At 47.1% G+C, this 17,180-nt stretch overlaps 1 protein-coding gene across 11 annotated transcripts in view; it reads right to left on the bottom strand.

The window, feature by feature from the left end:
- Positions 1-17,180, bottom strand: part of PLEKHA7 (pleckstrin homology domain containing A7) — a 234,127-nt gene that overhangs the window by 17,009 nt on the left and 199,938 nt on the right. For 6 of the 11 annotated variants that reach the window (XM_034932218.3, XM_055094183.2, XM_055094182.2 and 3 more), the window contains 6 exons: positions 8,901-8,969; positions 8,646-8,726; positions 7,340-7,489; positions 6,646-6,747; positions 623-731; positions 201-427 (listed from right to left, as the gene is read on the bottom strand). In XM_034932218.3, coding sequence (XP_034788109.1) covers positions 201-427; positions 623-731; positions 6,646-6,747; positions 7,340-7,489; positions 8,646-8,726; positions 8,901-8,969 — 738 coding nt within the window. Of the gene's footprint in view, positions 1-200; positions 428-622; positions 732-6,645; positions 6,748-7,339; positions 7,490-8,645; positions 8,727-8,900; positions 8,970-12,789; positions 12,871-17,180 lie in introns of all 11 variants that reach the window. The other 5 variants (XM_055094181.2, XM_055094178.2, XM_034932215.3 and 2 more) reach the window with 1 other exon arrangement.

A 17,180-nucleotide genomic window follows, 5' to 3' on the forward strand; every position in this document is an offset into this window, starting at 1 on the left:
CCAGGGCTCTTCCAGTTCTGACAGTCTAAGGCACAATAGCAGGGAAATACTACTTTTTAACTGCTTGTGACTAAGGACTCCTTTAGGACGCTGGCTGGGTCCATTTCCCCAAGTTTTCCCAGGAGTTTCTCTCCCAGGAGAAGGTAATCTGAGGACAGAGAGGAAACAATGGCATTCAGCTCCTAGTTATCACTACTTACAACTTTGGGCTTCGCCTTAGTTGGTGACTGAAGGGGGGATGTCACTTTCCTCAGCTGGGGTGGGTGAGGTCGGTACGGCACGTAGGTTTGCAGCTGGGGGAAGAGTCGAACCTCCAGAGGGGTCCGCACAGGGCTGGTGGGAGGACTGGGCTGTGGGGGCGGCTTGCTCTCAGAAGTTGAGAGTGAAGGCACAGGCGGGTGAGGAAACAAAGGCACCGTTTTTCTCTCTAAGGGGCATAGAAGGAAACAAAGCACGGGATGGAACAAAGACCCCCTTCCTTGGAGGATGAGTGGAGTAATTTAGCACCTCGAAGACTCAACCTCCCCAAGGGCCATCCCACCCACCTGGTTCCCAGCCTTCCACCCTCCCACCACCCTGCCCCCAACCAGATACCCCACATCCAGGAAGATGAACAGCTCACCCGGATTTTTTACTGACTCCACTAGAATTCTGAAGTTCTCTTTATTTGCACTCAGGCCTGCAGTGACATCTTCAATTCTCCATAGATCTTTCTGTATCTGCGATTTCTCCTGAGGAAGACGAAGTAGTGGGTTTGCCTTCTTAGCTCCTTACAAGTTTCTTCTTAGGACTTATCCTACCATTTCAGACAGAGCCCCCCGCCCTGAGGGGCAGCATCCCCTCTGGAAACCCCACTAGTGCTAGAACCAAGCCTGCTTCATAGCTTTCTAGGTAAGCATAGACAAGGAAAATGCCCACGATCCAGGGAGAAATTTCAGAGTAGCTTTCAGCAGTCCAGCTTGCCTACCTAATTTAAAAACAGACTGCCGTAAACACTGTGCCATTCCACTAAAATACTGTATGACATACTTAGAGTAGTCAATTTCGTAGAGACAGGAAGTACAACAGTGGTTGCTGGGGGCGGGGGAGAGAGAAGAATGCAGAACTATTTAATGTGTATAATGTTTCAGTTATACAAGATAAAAAGTTCTGGAGATTGGGCGCACAAAAATGTGAATGTACTTAACACCACTGAACTATATACTTAAAAATAATCAAGATGAGTCGGGTGCAATGGCTCTTGTCTGTTATTCCCGCACTTTGGGAGGCCAAGGAGGTAAACACTTGAGGCCAGGAGTTTGAGACCAGCCTGGCCAACATGTGAAACCCCATCTCTACTATAAATACAAAAATTAGCCAGGCATGGTGGTGTGCGCCTGTAATCCCAGCTACTTGGGAGGCTGAGGCATGAGAATCGCTTGAACCTGGGAGGCAGAGGCTGCAGTGAGCCAAGATCATACCACTGCACTCCAGCCTGGGCAAAAGAGTGAGACCCTGTCTCAACAAAATAATAATAATAAAGGTGGTAAATTTATGTTCTGTGTATTTTACCACAGTTTTTTCCTTTTTTTTTTTTTTGAGATGGAGTTTCACTCCTGTTGCCCAGGCTAGAGTGCAATGGCGCCATCTCGGCTCACTGCAACCTCCACCTCCCAGGTTCAAGCATTTCTCCTGCCTCAGCCAACCAACCAGGTAGCTGGATTACAGGCACCCACCACCACATCTGGCTAATTCTTGTATTTTTAGTATAGACGCGGTTTCACCACATTGGCCAGGCTGGTCTTGAACTCCTGACCTCAGATGATCTGCCTGCCTCGGCCTCCCAAAGTACTGGGATTACAGGCGTGAGCCACTGCACCTGGCCTTTACCACAATTTTTTTGAAAGGCACTGTCCTATGTAATCATGACAGAAGGGAAGGCAAGGACTAGAGTTTACACCATCTCTAGGATATAAAAAACATTTTTAAAAAGTCAGCTGAACCCGATATTTGAGGTTTAGTTAAAAATACAGTAGTGAATGGAATATTAGTTGGCAATAAAAAGGAATGAAGTGCTGATGCATGCTACAACAAGGATGATCCTTGAAAACATGTGAGGGAAAGAAGCTAGTCATAAAAAGCCACACATTACATAATTCCATTTATAAGAAATGTCCAGACTAGTCAAATCAGTAGAAACAGAAAGTAGATTAGTGTTTGGCAAGGGCAGAGGGGACGCTGGGGGAATGAGAGTGACTGTTAATGGATACAGGATTTCTACTGGGGGATGATGAAGTGTTATAAAATTGATTATGGTGACGGCTGTATCATGCTGTGAATATACTAAAAACCACTGAAATGTATACTTTAGAAGGGTGAATTTATTTATTTATTTATTTTTTTGAGATAGGGTCACTTTGTTGCCCAGGTTGAAGTGCAGTGGTATGATCAAGGTCACCGTAACCTCAAACTCCTGGGCTCAAGTGATCCTCTCGCCTTGGCCTCCCAAGTAGCTAGGAGTACCGGAGCATGCCACCATGCCTGGCTAGTTTTTCTTTTTCTTTTTCAGTTTTTGTAGAGACAGGGGTCTTGTTATGTGGCCCAGGATGGTCTTGAACTCCTGGCTCCAAGTGATCCTCCTGCTTTGGCCTCCCAAAGTGCTGGGATTATAGGCGTGAGCCACCATGACCAGCCGAAAGGGTTAATTTTATGACATGTGAAATATATGATAAAGCTGTTAATTTTTTTAGCACAATAAGAGTACAATTTTTATATATCAATTTAAAAAAATTATAAACTCCAAAAAATACATATCTACATACAATGGGGAAGGACCTAGGCTATATGATCATGTGCATTCTGACAACCAAAATCGAATGGGAAGAGGATCTAAAAGAGGTGCAGAGGGGTCTGATGCGGTTAAGGGACTACGGCCATCTCTTGACGGGGCTGTTTAAACATCAAATGTAGTATTCTCTCGACTTTTAAGTTAAAATGGGGGAAAGATAGCCTTGGTCCCACCCCACGGACTAAAATAAAGGCAGGCTTCCCACCCCATCTCCTCTCGAGGCACCTAGCTACCCCTCAACTGGAAGAGTTCTTGCACTGCATGAGCCTCATGGACCTGCCCGATACTGCTCGTTGATCCATCCCTACAGGGCCTGGCACTTAGCAGGTTCTCAGTGCATACATGCTACGTGAATAAAGGACCAGTCATGTAAAATTCCCTGAGCAAATACTTTCCAACAGCCAGGACAACAGAAGTCCAAAGCCTCCTGTCCCAAGGTGGGGTTCACAGTTCTCACTCTCTCTCTCAACCCCTCCAACATAAAGCACATCCTCAGGTCTGGCAAGCTAATAATGGGTTTGATTCTCAGCTCCATGCCAAAGCATGAGCATCCTAAAACAGACAGGTGTATTACCGAGCCCAGGGCATGTGTATGTAAGAGGATGACCTCTAGGGCTGAAGTCCCCAAGCTGAGTGTTGGGAACAGGTAAAGAAAGGGATTAAACGCAGTCCTCTTCCTCCTCCATAGCTCCCTGGCAAAGCTCCCCTGTCAGCCACTTTCTTGCCCCCCTGATGCCTTTCTGTCACCCCCACATGTGAGAAAAGAACAGAGAGCAGAGAATAAAAAAGGCTGGAGAGTCCCTATCCTTCTCCAACAGTGATGGAATTTTGGGCCTTCATAATGAGGGGAGGGGAATTTTGGGGGAAATGAGGGGGTGGAGTTTCATTCCTGCCTCCTCCCACCACACTGGGTAGAAAGGCTCCTATGTGCTGCTTTCAGCAAAGCCTTGAACTCACTGTTTTAGCCTTGACCGAAAAGGCTATTTTCCTGCAGCCAAACCTGACTACAGGGAGGCGAATTTCTAAGCCCTGTTACTGAGAATCTGCACATGGGGCTGCAAGCGGATCTGCAGTGCTGATGATTTATCTAGGGCTCTAACAGCCTGCCTGGCCTAGAATGACACCAAAGAAGCTAGCACAGTGCCTGCTCAAAGCAGGGCTTTGTTAGCTTCCCAGGTTACTGTGCCACTTAGGGAAAGTGTGAGCAGTGCCGCAGGCAAGGTGGAAATCAAGATGCAGGCTCCAGGCTGGCCTATCTGAGAGTAAGTCATGGGGCTGAGTTCTCCAGGGCATCTGTGACAAAGACCTGTCACAGTGTATCTATTTGCTTTTGGGAGGGAAGGGGGAAAAAAAAAAAGATTCTAGGCCTGCTATATGTTAAATCACCATGACATAAGGCACAGTAAAGACACAAATGGCCAATAATCATACGAATAGATATTTAACCTGCTAATAACTAAATAAATGCAAATTAAAGCAAGATGCCATTTAGTAGACTAGCAAAACTAAAAAGATCAATTACAAGTGCTGACAAGGATGTGAGCAAATAGGTCCAGTACTTTCATTTGCTGTGGGTAGGAAGATAAACAGGTGCAGCCCTTTAGAAGGTGGTTTGGCATATCCATCAACTTTTAAGATGTATACTCATTCCAACCCCAGCAAGTCCACTCCTAGGAGCCTATCTTACACAGATACTTGTAAACAATGTGAAAACGCAGTTACACGAATCCTTATCACACCACCATTTATAAAAGCAAAACGCTGAAAATAATTAAATGCTATCAGAAGAGGAATGGCTAAAGTAGAAAACACCCAGACTGTGAAATAGTATGTAACAGTCAAGAAAAACAAGTTTAATTTCCTTAGACTGGCGCTGCCCAATACACCTTTCTGAGATGATAGAAACCTATAATCCTTGCTGTCCAAGACAGTAGCCGATAGTCACATGTGGGTATGGAGCACTTGAATGAGTCTGGTGTAAATGAGGAATACATTTTGAATTTCAGTTACTTTTAATTAATTTATATTTTATTGGGCAGCATAAATTTTGGATTAACTGTCCTGGAAAGATTTCCACGATATCAGGTTATGACAAAAAAAGTGAGTTGCCAAATAATGTGTAAGTGTGATCCTCTTCAAGTAAGCCTTTTACCTGCTCCCATCCCTGAATAAATCATATGATTCTATGCATGTGCATATTTTTGAAAATGCATAGAAAATGGTCAAGAAGGCAATGCCACCAATAGATAGCACTGATGACACATAGGGAGGGTGATGGGAGGGGCAGAAAGGGAGGGGGGAAGAGGAACTTTTTTATCATTTTTCGTTTTTGCTTCTTACTGTTTTGGCCTTTTCAAAGACACATATTCATGTACCATTTGTGTAATTACAGAAACAAAGAATGAAAAGCTTAAAAAAATTACTGCTAAAAATAAAGCAAAAAAAAATCACTGCTAAAAAAATTCAGATCACTGAAGTCCAAGAAAATAGGTATAACCTGGGCAGTTTTATAAACTCATAACCAGAAATAATTGAAGGACTTTGTCAACAACATTCACCTAGTATTTTCAAGTCATTACGGTAAATGCTGGGGCTACAAAAAAGAGTAGTGAAATGTTAGCCAGTGTGGATGAAGAGAAATTATGGGAGGAAAACGACCCCAATAGCAGCAGGAGATAGACAAGTGCTGGGGAGAGTCTTGTAGGCCAGCCCTGAGCCACAGGCGAGGGTCTCCTCCACGTGGTCCTAGGCAGGGCTCTCTGGGAACCATCTCTGCATGAACAGAGGGACAGCAGGGCCCTTGGAAAAGCCTCAGGGCCCACACACCTACACCCTACTCCAGAATTTCCTTCAACTTTCTGGGGTGAGGCTAATGTCTGGAGAGTCAATATACTCATTAAATCACTTAAACAAAGAGCCTTGGTTAGAACTATCTTATCAGTTAGCAAGCCCAGCACCAAAAGTGGCCCAGCGTGGTGCCTCATACACAAGAAGCCTCAATTAATGCTTGCTGAATTCAAACACACTTATTATGTCAGGGCCCTGAAAGGAGAAGATATAGATCTTAAGTCAGGTGAGAAAAAAACAGGTTATTTTCCACTTAAAAAATTGTGAGGGTGGGGTGGAAACCTGGTTAAGCACCACAGTGGGGGAACACTGGGCAATTTGGAAGAAGAAAAACCACACAGGTCCTTTCATTGCCTCACTTCTGGGGGACAGAAGCAGCTATCAATAGGGTGGCCTGATTTTTTAAGGGTGAAGTGGCAGGGCTCTAAGGCCAACTTTCCTGAGTGGTATAGGGGTCACAGAGATGGGCATCACCCAGCCTGGCCTCCAGAAATGCAGATGACTGCCTGGAGACCAGAGTGCCTCAAAGGACAGAATTCACACTGTCTCCCTCTGGTAGAGGTGTGATAACATCTATCTCCAGGAATCAGAGGAGGGAAGTGGTGGGCACTTCCTGCTGCTGTCTAAGTGATGAGCTAGCAGCCTAAGATGGGGCCAAGAACTACAGGAACACGGATCACTCTGTGATTACTGATGACACCAAATGATCAGAAGTAAAGCCCTTTCTAAAACACCCAAGAGCTTGTCTTTGAGAGCAGCAAGGCAAGGGGAATGGGATGAAGCTTCTCATCACAGCCTGGCTTGGGGAAGGGATCCTCAAGGGAGAGCTTGGGGTGGCTCCTTTACAGGGGTGGAGCATCTGGGGCTGAGAGGGAGAAGGACTCTGAGCAGTGCTCACAGCCCCCACAGGTGAAGTCTCTTGGAAAAACAAAAAACAAGAGCTCAGAAGGGATGGACAGGTATCAGGTCACCTGGAAAAAAAAGGCTCTTCTGTGTTGCTCCTGCAGGGTCTGCTTCAGCTGTTCCACATCATTCTCCAACTTCAGGTATTCGTTCCAAGCATTTTCCATCTCCTGTTGGCCAAGACAATGCTTCCAGTTCTTAGTTATCCCCTGCCCCCTTGGAAGGCCTCACGAACACCTGTACTCCTGACCATGCTGACCCAGCCAGGGGAAGAGGGAAGGAGACCGGGCAGGCCTGGTGGGAGAGAGAGAGGAGCAGGAAAGAGCGTGGCATCCTGTCATTTGTGCTCTGACCCTGGTCACCTGCACTGTTCACTCTTCCACCCTCAGGATGCTTTGATTCTCAGCCCTGGCCTGTACCACAACAGACTGAAAAGTGAAAAAGCAGATTCTGACAACTTGGAATTAACTGCACACAGATCAGGGGAACAGCCTTGCAGGCAGCTCTGAAGAATCTGGCCCACTGGGTGTCACTGGCCTTCAAGAGTCGCTGTGGTAAGCAGCCTAAGGCACACGTGCAGGCAGACATGTCACCCCCAGACAAGGTCATCTACTGTCAGGTGGCAGTTCTGCTACTGGAGAAGCTCTGCTATTTCAGGACTCTTGCCTCTGGACACCAACTCAACTACCTCTTGGGAGGGGAGAAAAGCAGCCCCTTGCTCAGCCCATCCTGAGGGAGACAGGTCTGCCACCCTCTACGCACAGTGGACTCTCTGGAGAGCTCAGCTCGGATATGGACAAGGTCCTCCTGCAGCAACTTCTGCTGGTAGGCAATCTTCTCCAAGTGCTGGGGCTGGTCTCGGTACTGCTCCATCTGTCTGTGCAACACCTCTAGCACAGATTCTAGCTGGTCCTGCACCACAAAGGGCCAAAAAACAGCAGTATAGGAGGACAGTCCCCAGAGGCCTCCCCGTACCATACCAGGAACCAAAGCTACTGGACCTAACCAAGGCTGAAGGGACCAGCGCTGAGATGTGGGCCCACAGTCGGGGCTCTGATGCCAGCTCTGACTCTGTCTAGGGAGTAGGCTGGGGAAAGTACCTAACAGCTCTGTGCCTCAATTTTGTCATCTATAAACTAGGGATACAGCTGTCTAACTCCTTATGGGATAAACTAAGAGGATAAACTAAGCTAAGAGGATAAATCAAAGAATTAAAAAAACAAAAAACAAAAACCTCTCTAGCCTCCTAGGGAAAAGAGTATATTGTCAACCTCCAGCATCACAAATTTAAAATGCAAAAGGAAAAAAATACTTTAAGAATAGAAAAGGCCAAATGTTGGTGGCCCCTGGCCCATTCCGGCACTCCCATCCAGACTTGCTGCCTCCATAGCCCAGATCCTAGGAGACAAGGAGCTTTAGGAAGCAAAGGCCTCTGCCCTGTAATGACTACAGCCACTTCCTCCAAAGGAACCCTGCTTCCCTGGGGTTCAGGGACCTGGGGTCATCACATATAAGCCAGTGGAGCTCCTCTCCCAGGCTCACCTCGCAGGGCCTCCACGGAGAGGTAAGCCAAAGCAGAATGGGGGCAGGAGGGTCTCTATAAGATAGAAACCCCTAAGAAACACCATTTAAACACAAAGGCTTTTTTTTTTTTTTTCTCCTGAGGCGAAGTCTTCCTCTGTTGCCTAGGCTGGAATACAGTGGCGTGATCTCGGCTCACTGCAACCTCTGCCTCCCGGGTTCAAGCAATTCTTCTGCCTCAGCCTCCTGAGTAGCTGGGATTACAGGCGCCCACCACCATGCCCAGCTAATTTTTGTATTTTTAGTGGAGACAGGGTTTCACCATGTTGGTCAGGCTGGTCTCGAACTCCTGACCTCATGATCCACCTGCCTTGGCCTTCCAAAGTGCTGAGATTACAGGCATGAGCCACCGCACCCGGTGCATTTTTTTAAAAATAAGCTAACATCTGCTCTTCAATACTAACATGAGGGTCCAGCCTATGTCTCAAGAAAGACAGGACAAAATGCCCCTCTGCCCATTCCAAGATTATTCAAAACTGACACGTACTTTGTTCTCTTTAAGGGCTCGTATCTTGTCTTCCAAGTCCTGGAGGACCCTGTCTTGTTCACAGAAGATGCTCAGTTTGACCTAAAAGCAAGAACAGGTGGAGAGGGCCTGGGGTGATGAGAAAAGGACATGACCTTGGGATTGCGATCAGACAGCCTTTGGCTACAGAACCATCCAAGCCCTGCCTGAAGCTGTTCACCCGGGGTCTGGGTCAGGAGGCAGCTGAGGGGTCAGCGTGTCACTCTGCTCACTCACGTCAGTGTCGCTCTCAGCGATCTTCACAGGCTTCAGACTTCGATCCTTGAGAAGGTCCCGGCCTGTCATCTGGGAGGCGAACAATTTAAAAGAGATTTAACCATGGTGTTTGAGATCAGAACTCAGGAAAGAAAATTCATCCTATAATGGATGGTGTGGAAGTCCTTGGCAGTGGCAGGTAGGGTCATAGTATGAGAGGGACAAAAACTTGGGCCATACTTCACTATTTCTATGCCTATTTCATTTTAGGAAAAAACCAAAACCTTTTGATGATTCTAGTAATGCTGGTAAGTCCTTTGAGTTAAAGAAAATGTAGATGTTCAAGTTAAAGGATCATCAATTTTAAAAGTATATATTTGCCTAAAATGAATGTGAAAAATCAGCATGAATCTTGGAAGATTTGCCACCGATAAGACAGAGGTGTACTACTGAACCTGGGAACAAACACAAGTTACGAAGCCCATCACCCCCTGCCCAGGGTGGTGAGATGGGCAGACCCAGAGGAACAAGCAAATCCCTTGACCATTGTCAAGCCTTAGTTTAAGGAAGTCTCTGAGCAGCCCACTTCCCCGTGGGTAAGGCCAGCCTTCCTTACTCTTTACCATTTGGGAAGAAGACCTGGCCAAGGTAAAAAGGAACCCGGCTAGTTCCCAGCAAGGGTTTTTAATTGTTCCCTGAATAACTGAGGCTAGGCTGTACTTGTGTAAGTTACAAGAAAGGAAACCATAAAGCAATATAAAAAGTCACCCAAACTTGCGGGCCAATGGGATTTTACATTTCCCATCCCTCACTTGACTCAAAGTAGGCAATATGCTGCCTGTCTCTCACTGACTCCTGAGAATCTAAATCTTACTTATCCCATTTTTCCATTTCCCCCAATTTCTTTCTTGCCAAAAGTCATGCAGGGACTGAGGGGAGTGACTTTCACAGATGCACCCTCCCATGGCCAAGACAAGGCCAGGGAGAACCAAATCTATTTTGCCTAATGTAGGAGAAACCACCTCACTGAGCTCTATTTTGCAGATCTGACCAGGAAAATGGAGGGTGGAGCTAACAGTGGCAGAGACAGGTGGTGTGTGTGTGCTATGCAGAGAGGTCCCAATGTGGACCGATAGCTGCTGGAGAGAGAGGTGTAGATTTCTCCCCATTCTATCTGTAAGGTCCAGGAAGTTTGTCAGTGTGGATTGGGGGTGGAAATAAATTGGCAAACATTCCACTCAGTGCTCAAGCCCTTCATGTGCCCAACTGTCCTATGCTACCTCTCCCTGCAAACTGTCATGAGCAAATCCAAAGGTCAAGGGAGAGGACCTCTCCCTGCCTTGGAGTGAGGACTGATTCTGGGCTACACACATGCCCCACCCATTCCCACGATCCCTTTGGTCGCACAGAAGAGGGCGGAACCATTGTTTTATCTTAATAAGTCAGCCCTGAACAGAAGACCTGGCACAAACTCAGCAAATGCTTATTGAATTGCATTGCATGTAGGTCAAAGGGAAACACATGTAGGTCAGTGTTGTTGAGTTCCCGGAAAAAATAGAACTCCAGCCAAATTCTGCTCTTCAGACTGTCAGATTATGTGTACATACACGTATACACACAGTTGCAGAACACAAGACTGCAACGATCCACAAACAGACTGCTGTCTCCTGCAATGCAGGGGGGCGGTGCAGGGAGGTGTGGGGAGGTGGGCATGAAGTTAATCCTGGTGAATCACAAACAGCTGAACTTCTCAGGCAGAATGTGGGTTTTAAACTCAGGGGAACCCAGGAGAAAAAGCAGGTGAAAGCAGTGAAGTCTTCGCTCTATGTCATCATCCTTTCATCAAAGCCAAGAACAAGGAGGTTGTCTATTCTCCAAACCGGCTGACCTTTGGGGCTCATTTTCTAGGTAGAAATCATTTTCAAATGGAGATACACTCTGGGGATTCTTTCCCCCAGCAAAACTCTTCCCCTTATTTCACTGAAGCTTTTTACAGAGGATGTCTTTTTGATACTTAAATAACAAGCCAGAAAATCTAATTGAGCGATGCCTCATTTATCCAGCACCATCAGGAAAAGAATGAGATATTTTATATAAAAAGGACATTTTGAGAAGAAGCTGAATCCTCTAAATTATACTTTTTGATGGAAAGCTTTCTAAAAGTATGCCCTTTGCTGCCTTCATGGAATACTGAATATACATTCAACCTTTTTCTCCTCCCTCTCAGGATATTAGTACTACCTCTTTTTCTAAGAAGTAGATTTCTCTTGTCCCTTTTTAAAGTGCTGCTTATCTTGCCAGGCACGGTGGCTCACACCTGTAATCCCAGCACTTTGGGAGGCCGAGGCAGGTGAATCATGAGGTCAGGAGTTCAAGATCAGCCTGGCCAACATGGTGAAACCCCATCTCTACTAAAAATACAAAAATTAGCCAGGCGCAGTGCCGCGCACCTGTAGTCCCAGCTACTCGGGAGGTTGAGGCAGGAGAATCTCTTGAACCTGGGAGGCAGAGGTTGCAGTGAGTTGAGATTGCGCCACTGCACTCCAGCCTGGGTGACAGAGCGAGACTCCGTGTCAAAAAAAAAAAACAAAAAAACTGCTGCTTACTAGGTGTTGTGGGTTAGGAATTCAAAGGACTATAAGCTCGACTGATAAGAGGTACTTACATCTCTTCTCTCCCTTTAACTGGGGGTGATGCCCTTCAGGGTGCTCTTTCCACACGTTGCATCTGCCGCTACTACAGCACCCAGCACATTAGAGTACAATGTTCCGTTTGCTCATTTGTCTCTCCTCACTAGAGAGTAACCTAATTAGGGGTGACTGTGGAGATGGATGCCTTTCCTCTGTATCCTCAAAGCCCAGCCAGGGCCTAGCATATTGAAGAAATTCGGGCAATGTTTGCTCAGTGAGTTCATGAATGTGTCAAAGTAATGTGAGCTGGCTCTGTCTCCTATGGACGAAAGGTCACAGGCTTTAGAGCATGGGCTTGATGAGAGCTGTTTCTACAGCTCAGAGAACCGTTAAGATTCTGAATGTAGCTCTGCTCCAGACAGCCGAGGCTGCTAAGAAATATTATATCCACGTGTACTGTATTACATCTAATTTTCCTTTTAAAAGTGTGTTTGTTATAGCCATGTTCAAATACACTTAAAACATCAACTCTGCGTCCCCCCAGCATCTCTGTCATCAGAAAAGGTAAAATTCTGTGGGTGCTCATCCATTGGAAAGAGTCTCTCCATCAGAGGGGAATCAAAGGCCACCCAGGCATCTTCCCTCCCCTCCACCACATCCCAACCCACTTTCTCAAGGCTCACGATGGTTGGACACAACACCTGCTTCTCGATCTGCATCCTCCCCTGGAATGCTGTGAGAGCTGGCCACATTGCAGTCCCTACTTCTGCATCAATCAAAGAGGGTAGGGGCAGGGGGTGGCATTTTATTCTAGTCCAGCTCCAGGCTGTTATCCAAATACCAACTGCCTGCCCCCAAAAAGTGCCACCTTAATCTCAGGGCCACCGTGGAATCTGAGGATACCCTGGCTCTTGGAAGATGACCAATAACTGCTGTTCCCTCCCAAGAAACTCATGCTCAACTCTGTCTGGGTGAGCCCTCGCCATGGAGGCAGACACGTGATGATGGAAACACAACACAAGCTGGTGGCAAGCCAGGCAAGCTCCCCCACCCTTGGCAGCACAAAACATGGAGTCACAGAAAACTGCAGATGAGAGGCTCAGCCTGGTGCATCAGCCAAAATGCTGAAGAGAGCTTCAGTTGAAAGAAAATAAACCAAAATGACTTGCGGGAAGCCTGGGGCGGTCAGGAGAGCAACTGGTTAAGCAAGTGATGAAGTCGGCACCGAGCCAGAAGCAATGGAATGACCCCGCTTGGAGACACGGATCAGATCATCTTACGCTTCTCCTGGGCCGACAGCCCCGTGCTGACTTCTTCAGCACTTTGTAAAGCACGTTGATCAAAGGTTCATTATTTTTAATCTGTTCCAAACAAAAAGGCAAATACAACAAAATGTAACAGGTGAGACATCAAATGACACTTGAAGCAGCCAGAATTTGGGGAACTGGCAAAGGGAAAACTTTAAGGAGGCTGTGTGCTATGCAATTCAAACAACCAGGCCTGAATCTTGGTGATGCTACTTCCATGGGACCGTGGATGCTCCTCCCATGGGCCATGGGACCTTCCCAGACTGCAGCTCTCTCCTTTTTATAAAATGTTATATGCTGTCTGAAGGGACTTTTGCACAGGCTGGTTTTTGTGGGAGTGCAATTTCAGTGTTCATTTCCTTCCTGGTTCTGCTGCAGAAGGCAAGGAGGAACATGATAGAAGGGAACTTGCTGCTTCTTTTGTCCTCCCTCATCACATTCTGTAAGACACTAGTTTAGAGTCGTGCCATGCATTCATCTCACCCCCACTCAACCTTAAGTTCCACCAGAACTGTGGTGCATCTACATGATTATGTCTTACCCACGGTCCCAAATGCTTATAGCTCCTTTTTGGGAACATTGTCCTCATTACCTAGGACAGTGGATCTCAGCCCTTGCTGAACACTGGAATCACTGAGGGAGCTTTAAAAAGTACAGATGCCTGAGTTCCACCATGGGGCCTGGGCACTGGGATTCTTAAACACTCTCCTGGGTGATTCGAATATGCAGCCAGGATTGAGAAGCACTGCCCTAAAACAGGGGTTCTCAAACTTTAGCATGCATCAGAATCAGCCAGAGGGCAAATACACAGATTTTCTGGGCCCCATCCCTGGAGGTTCTTGTGGTGCAGATCTGGGGTGGGACCCAAGATTTTGCGTTTCTAATGAATTCCCAGATACTGACACTTTCGGTCTGAGGATCACATTTTGAGAGTCGCTACTTCAAAACCATGTTTCTCGATGCTGGATGTGCATTAAAAACACCTAAGGAGTTTGTTTGTTTTAATTAAGGAGTAATACCTGAATATTACCAATTAAATCACAGTCTCTAAGGGGTAGGACCCAGACATTTATATTCATTTTTAAAACTCCCCAACAGTTCTCGTTCATAGCCAGGGTTAATAATTTCTTCTCCAGAACAATAGACCTCAAACCCTAGTGTGCACAAGAATCACCCCAGAGCTTGACAAAAATGCAGAATTCTGGGCAGCAGAGTGTCCAATTCAATAGAACCCTCCAGGTCTGTGCTTTTGTCAAGCTCCCAGGTGATTCTGAAGTATGTGGCATCCCCAATTACAACTTTAAAAACTGTCCCAGAAGCTGATTTTGGAAACAGCCTGAACAGAAAAGTCCTGATCTCAGGTTCAAACAGTCAGGAAGAGTCCAGATTCCAGTAACCCTGAAGCCACTGACAGCACATCCCTCACTGAAGACAAAAGCCTTTTTGGGGCTGACTGCAACCTTTTCTATCTACAAAGGCTCCACGAGTGACAGCAGGTACCCTCATCTTCCTGGCTGTGCTTCACAGCAGCATAAAGACAACTTAAATTGTCAACAACAGTGAACCCCACACCCCACCCTTCTGACTCAGCTAAGGTATAGGGTTCTGAAGAGCAGAACATCAATGCCAAGAATACAATTCAACGAACACGACTTTAGGGTGGGCAAAGCGTGTGATGCATGGACGAAAGAAGGCAGGTATGAAGTCAGTTGCTGCGTACATGTCCCAGCAGTGTAACTTTGCAGAAGTTACTTTACTTCTCTGACACCTGGGTTCCTGGTTATAAAAAAGGGATAATAATTCATATTGCTCAAGTTGCTGAGAGGATTCAATGAGATAAATGAACATCAAGTGCCCAAATACTGCCAAGGCAAGAACAGATGCTTAATCAATGTGAGTCCTTTTCACCCTGGCACCATCAAGTAAAATGCCAGCAAAGTAAACATTTCCAAAAAAGCACACTAATGTAAGTGGGTCCCAAGAGCAGAGTGTCCCGTTGTATGATTACTTGGCACCCCAGCAGGAACGCTCACTTCAGGAAGGTAAAGCTTCTCAACGTGGGCCCACAAGCACCCCTGATTCTGGAAGCTGAGCATCAGCTGATTGGGGGGCAGGGGAAGATGGGCTCTGGATCCTTAAGTCCTTGGCCTCTCGAACAGGGACATGGGGGACACCAAGTCAATGTGGCACATGGAGGGGAGAGGTCAGCAGATCAGATGCCAAGCAGGGAGACTCCTCTCCAGAGAGGCTTATATCCTTACCTCACCCCCCTCCAAGGAGCCAGGGGGGACCTCTCATAAGCAGCTGGTCCCAGAGGGGCTGTGCTTATCTCCATTTCCATGCCCAGAATGGTCTACAGGCCTATTCAACCATGTCCAGAGAGACCCCTGACTCAGGGACATTTTGTCCAGCATGTCATAGAATCTAAGGACCAGTGAGCCTTGGGGTTTTCCTAATCCAACCATTCATCCCACTCAGTTTCATTGAGCCTCAGTTGTACCCTAGTGATGGGAAGTCCACCACCACCTGAGGTGGCCCTTTTAGAAAAGTCTTTCTTCTACTAAACTGAAACCTATCTACTTGTAGCTGCCATCCACGTGTCTTAATTCCTCCTTAGGGCCACAGAAAACACATGGAGACATACCAGAGTTTTACAGGCTGTCTCTATGCCTCTCCTGAATCGCCCCTAACTCCTTCAATCATTCTGCACTGTAGCTGTACCAGCTGCTGTTGTGCTTCCTTTCTCCACCCAGTGTGTCCCATTAGGGAACTCCTCCCTCACTGCATGGAATACTGAGTAGGGAAGAAGTGAATCTGGGCTTGCAGGCAGCCACCTTCCCTGCCCGTGTGGAGGCAGCCCTTGTTCCACAGGAAAGAAGAAGTCTGACACACAAGGATAGTAGAAGAGTGACAATGTGGCTGAGCCCCGGGAATGGGGCCCCTGGCTACACGAATTAGTATATTCCCTTTTCGACTTAGCAGGTTGCTTTGGGTTTTAGATACTTACAAACAAAAGCATCCCGCCTAACACACCCAGCCATGGTTCTGCAAGCCGTCAATACCTCTCCCCTGATTCCAGCCCTTCCTTCATCTGGATCTTGAAGTGGGACTCTCATCTTGGAACCCTAAACCCAAGCTGAGTCTGAGCAGGGCAGAGCAGGCCTACTGCCTCCTGATCTGGGCCTGCCCCTCTGAGGGAAGCCGGGGGGTGCCAGCCTTTCTGGCAGCCATGTCAGACTGATGACACACACTTGGCACAAAACCCAGCTTGTTTCTCGCATGTGGCTGCTGGTGAGCCAAGCCTCTTCCAGGCTGCTGGTGCAGTTCAGCTGGTTCCTGGAGAGGAACTTAGCAACCGGGGTAGCAGCTATAAGACCAGGGGAATACTGGTATCAACACAGTTGTTTTCCATGACAAACAATGACAACTTCCAGAAAGTCCAATAACTAGATAACGTTCTAATCATGTGCAGCTCTTAGGTAGTAAAACACACCAAGGATGTAACTTGCCTCTCTCTATCCCATCAAATATATTTCTTGGCATAACAATCCAAGCTCAGCTCCATAAAAACATAAGGCCTTTGGGTACACAGTGGTAGAGCACTATTTTAAGAGAGGATGTGGGGCAAGGTGATGAAGGGCTTTAGGGTGAGAGCCGCACCCAAATACTGACACCCGCTAACTGCTGTGTAGGCTTGGGAAACTCATTAGGCTTTCGGAGTCACGATCCATTAAAAGATGATACCACCACTTCCCTTACAGGGCCACTTTGGAGGTAAAATAACTTAATAGAAGTAAAATGCAGTGACTGGCACACATTATAACCCCCTATTGTTATTAAGCTTCTGTTGGAGTCGACACTCAGGGACTCTTAGTTCTGCTGTGCCATTCTGTGGCTCAGTTTCTCCCTCTTTAATCCCGCATAGCTCAAATTCTATGATCTTGAAATAAAACAAACCTGAGGCCAAGCATCACTCCAGGGCCAACTGTGAGTTTCCACTGTCACATACAAACAGGAACCAGAAGGCAGCTATTTCCCACTGCTCTTGCTCAGGCGCATTTAGTTCCCTCTGGCCCTGGGCACTAAATACTCTGGTATACCTGTGTTTTATACTCACCTGTGCTGCTGGCATGCCAGGCCTCTCCCATAGGCCCAGGTGCACTATGGATGCTCTACAGGTATGTCTGAGTGGACTGTTGGGCCCTGGGTCAGGGGTGACAAGAACTATGCAGGCAGCTGCTGACTGGCTGTCAGGGAGGCTGAGGAACGGGGATATGGTGCTGCGCAGGGCAGGTGGAGGCTGGGGGCTGCTGGATCTCTCTCCATAGGCATGGTGGGAACAACCCTGTCTGTCCCCACAGGCT

This window comes from Pan paniscus, chromosome 9 (genome assembly GCF_029289425.2).
Source record: "Pan paniscus chromosome 9, NHGRI_mPanPan1-v2.0_pri, whole genome shotgun sequence".
In the NCBI taxonomy this organism is placed as follows: domain Eukaryota; kingdom Metazoa; phylum Chordata; class Mammalia; order Primates; family Hominidae; genus Pan; species Pan paniscus.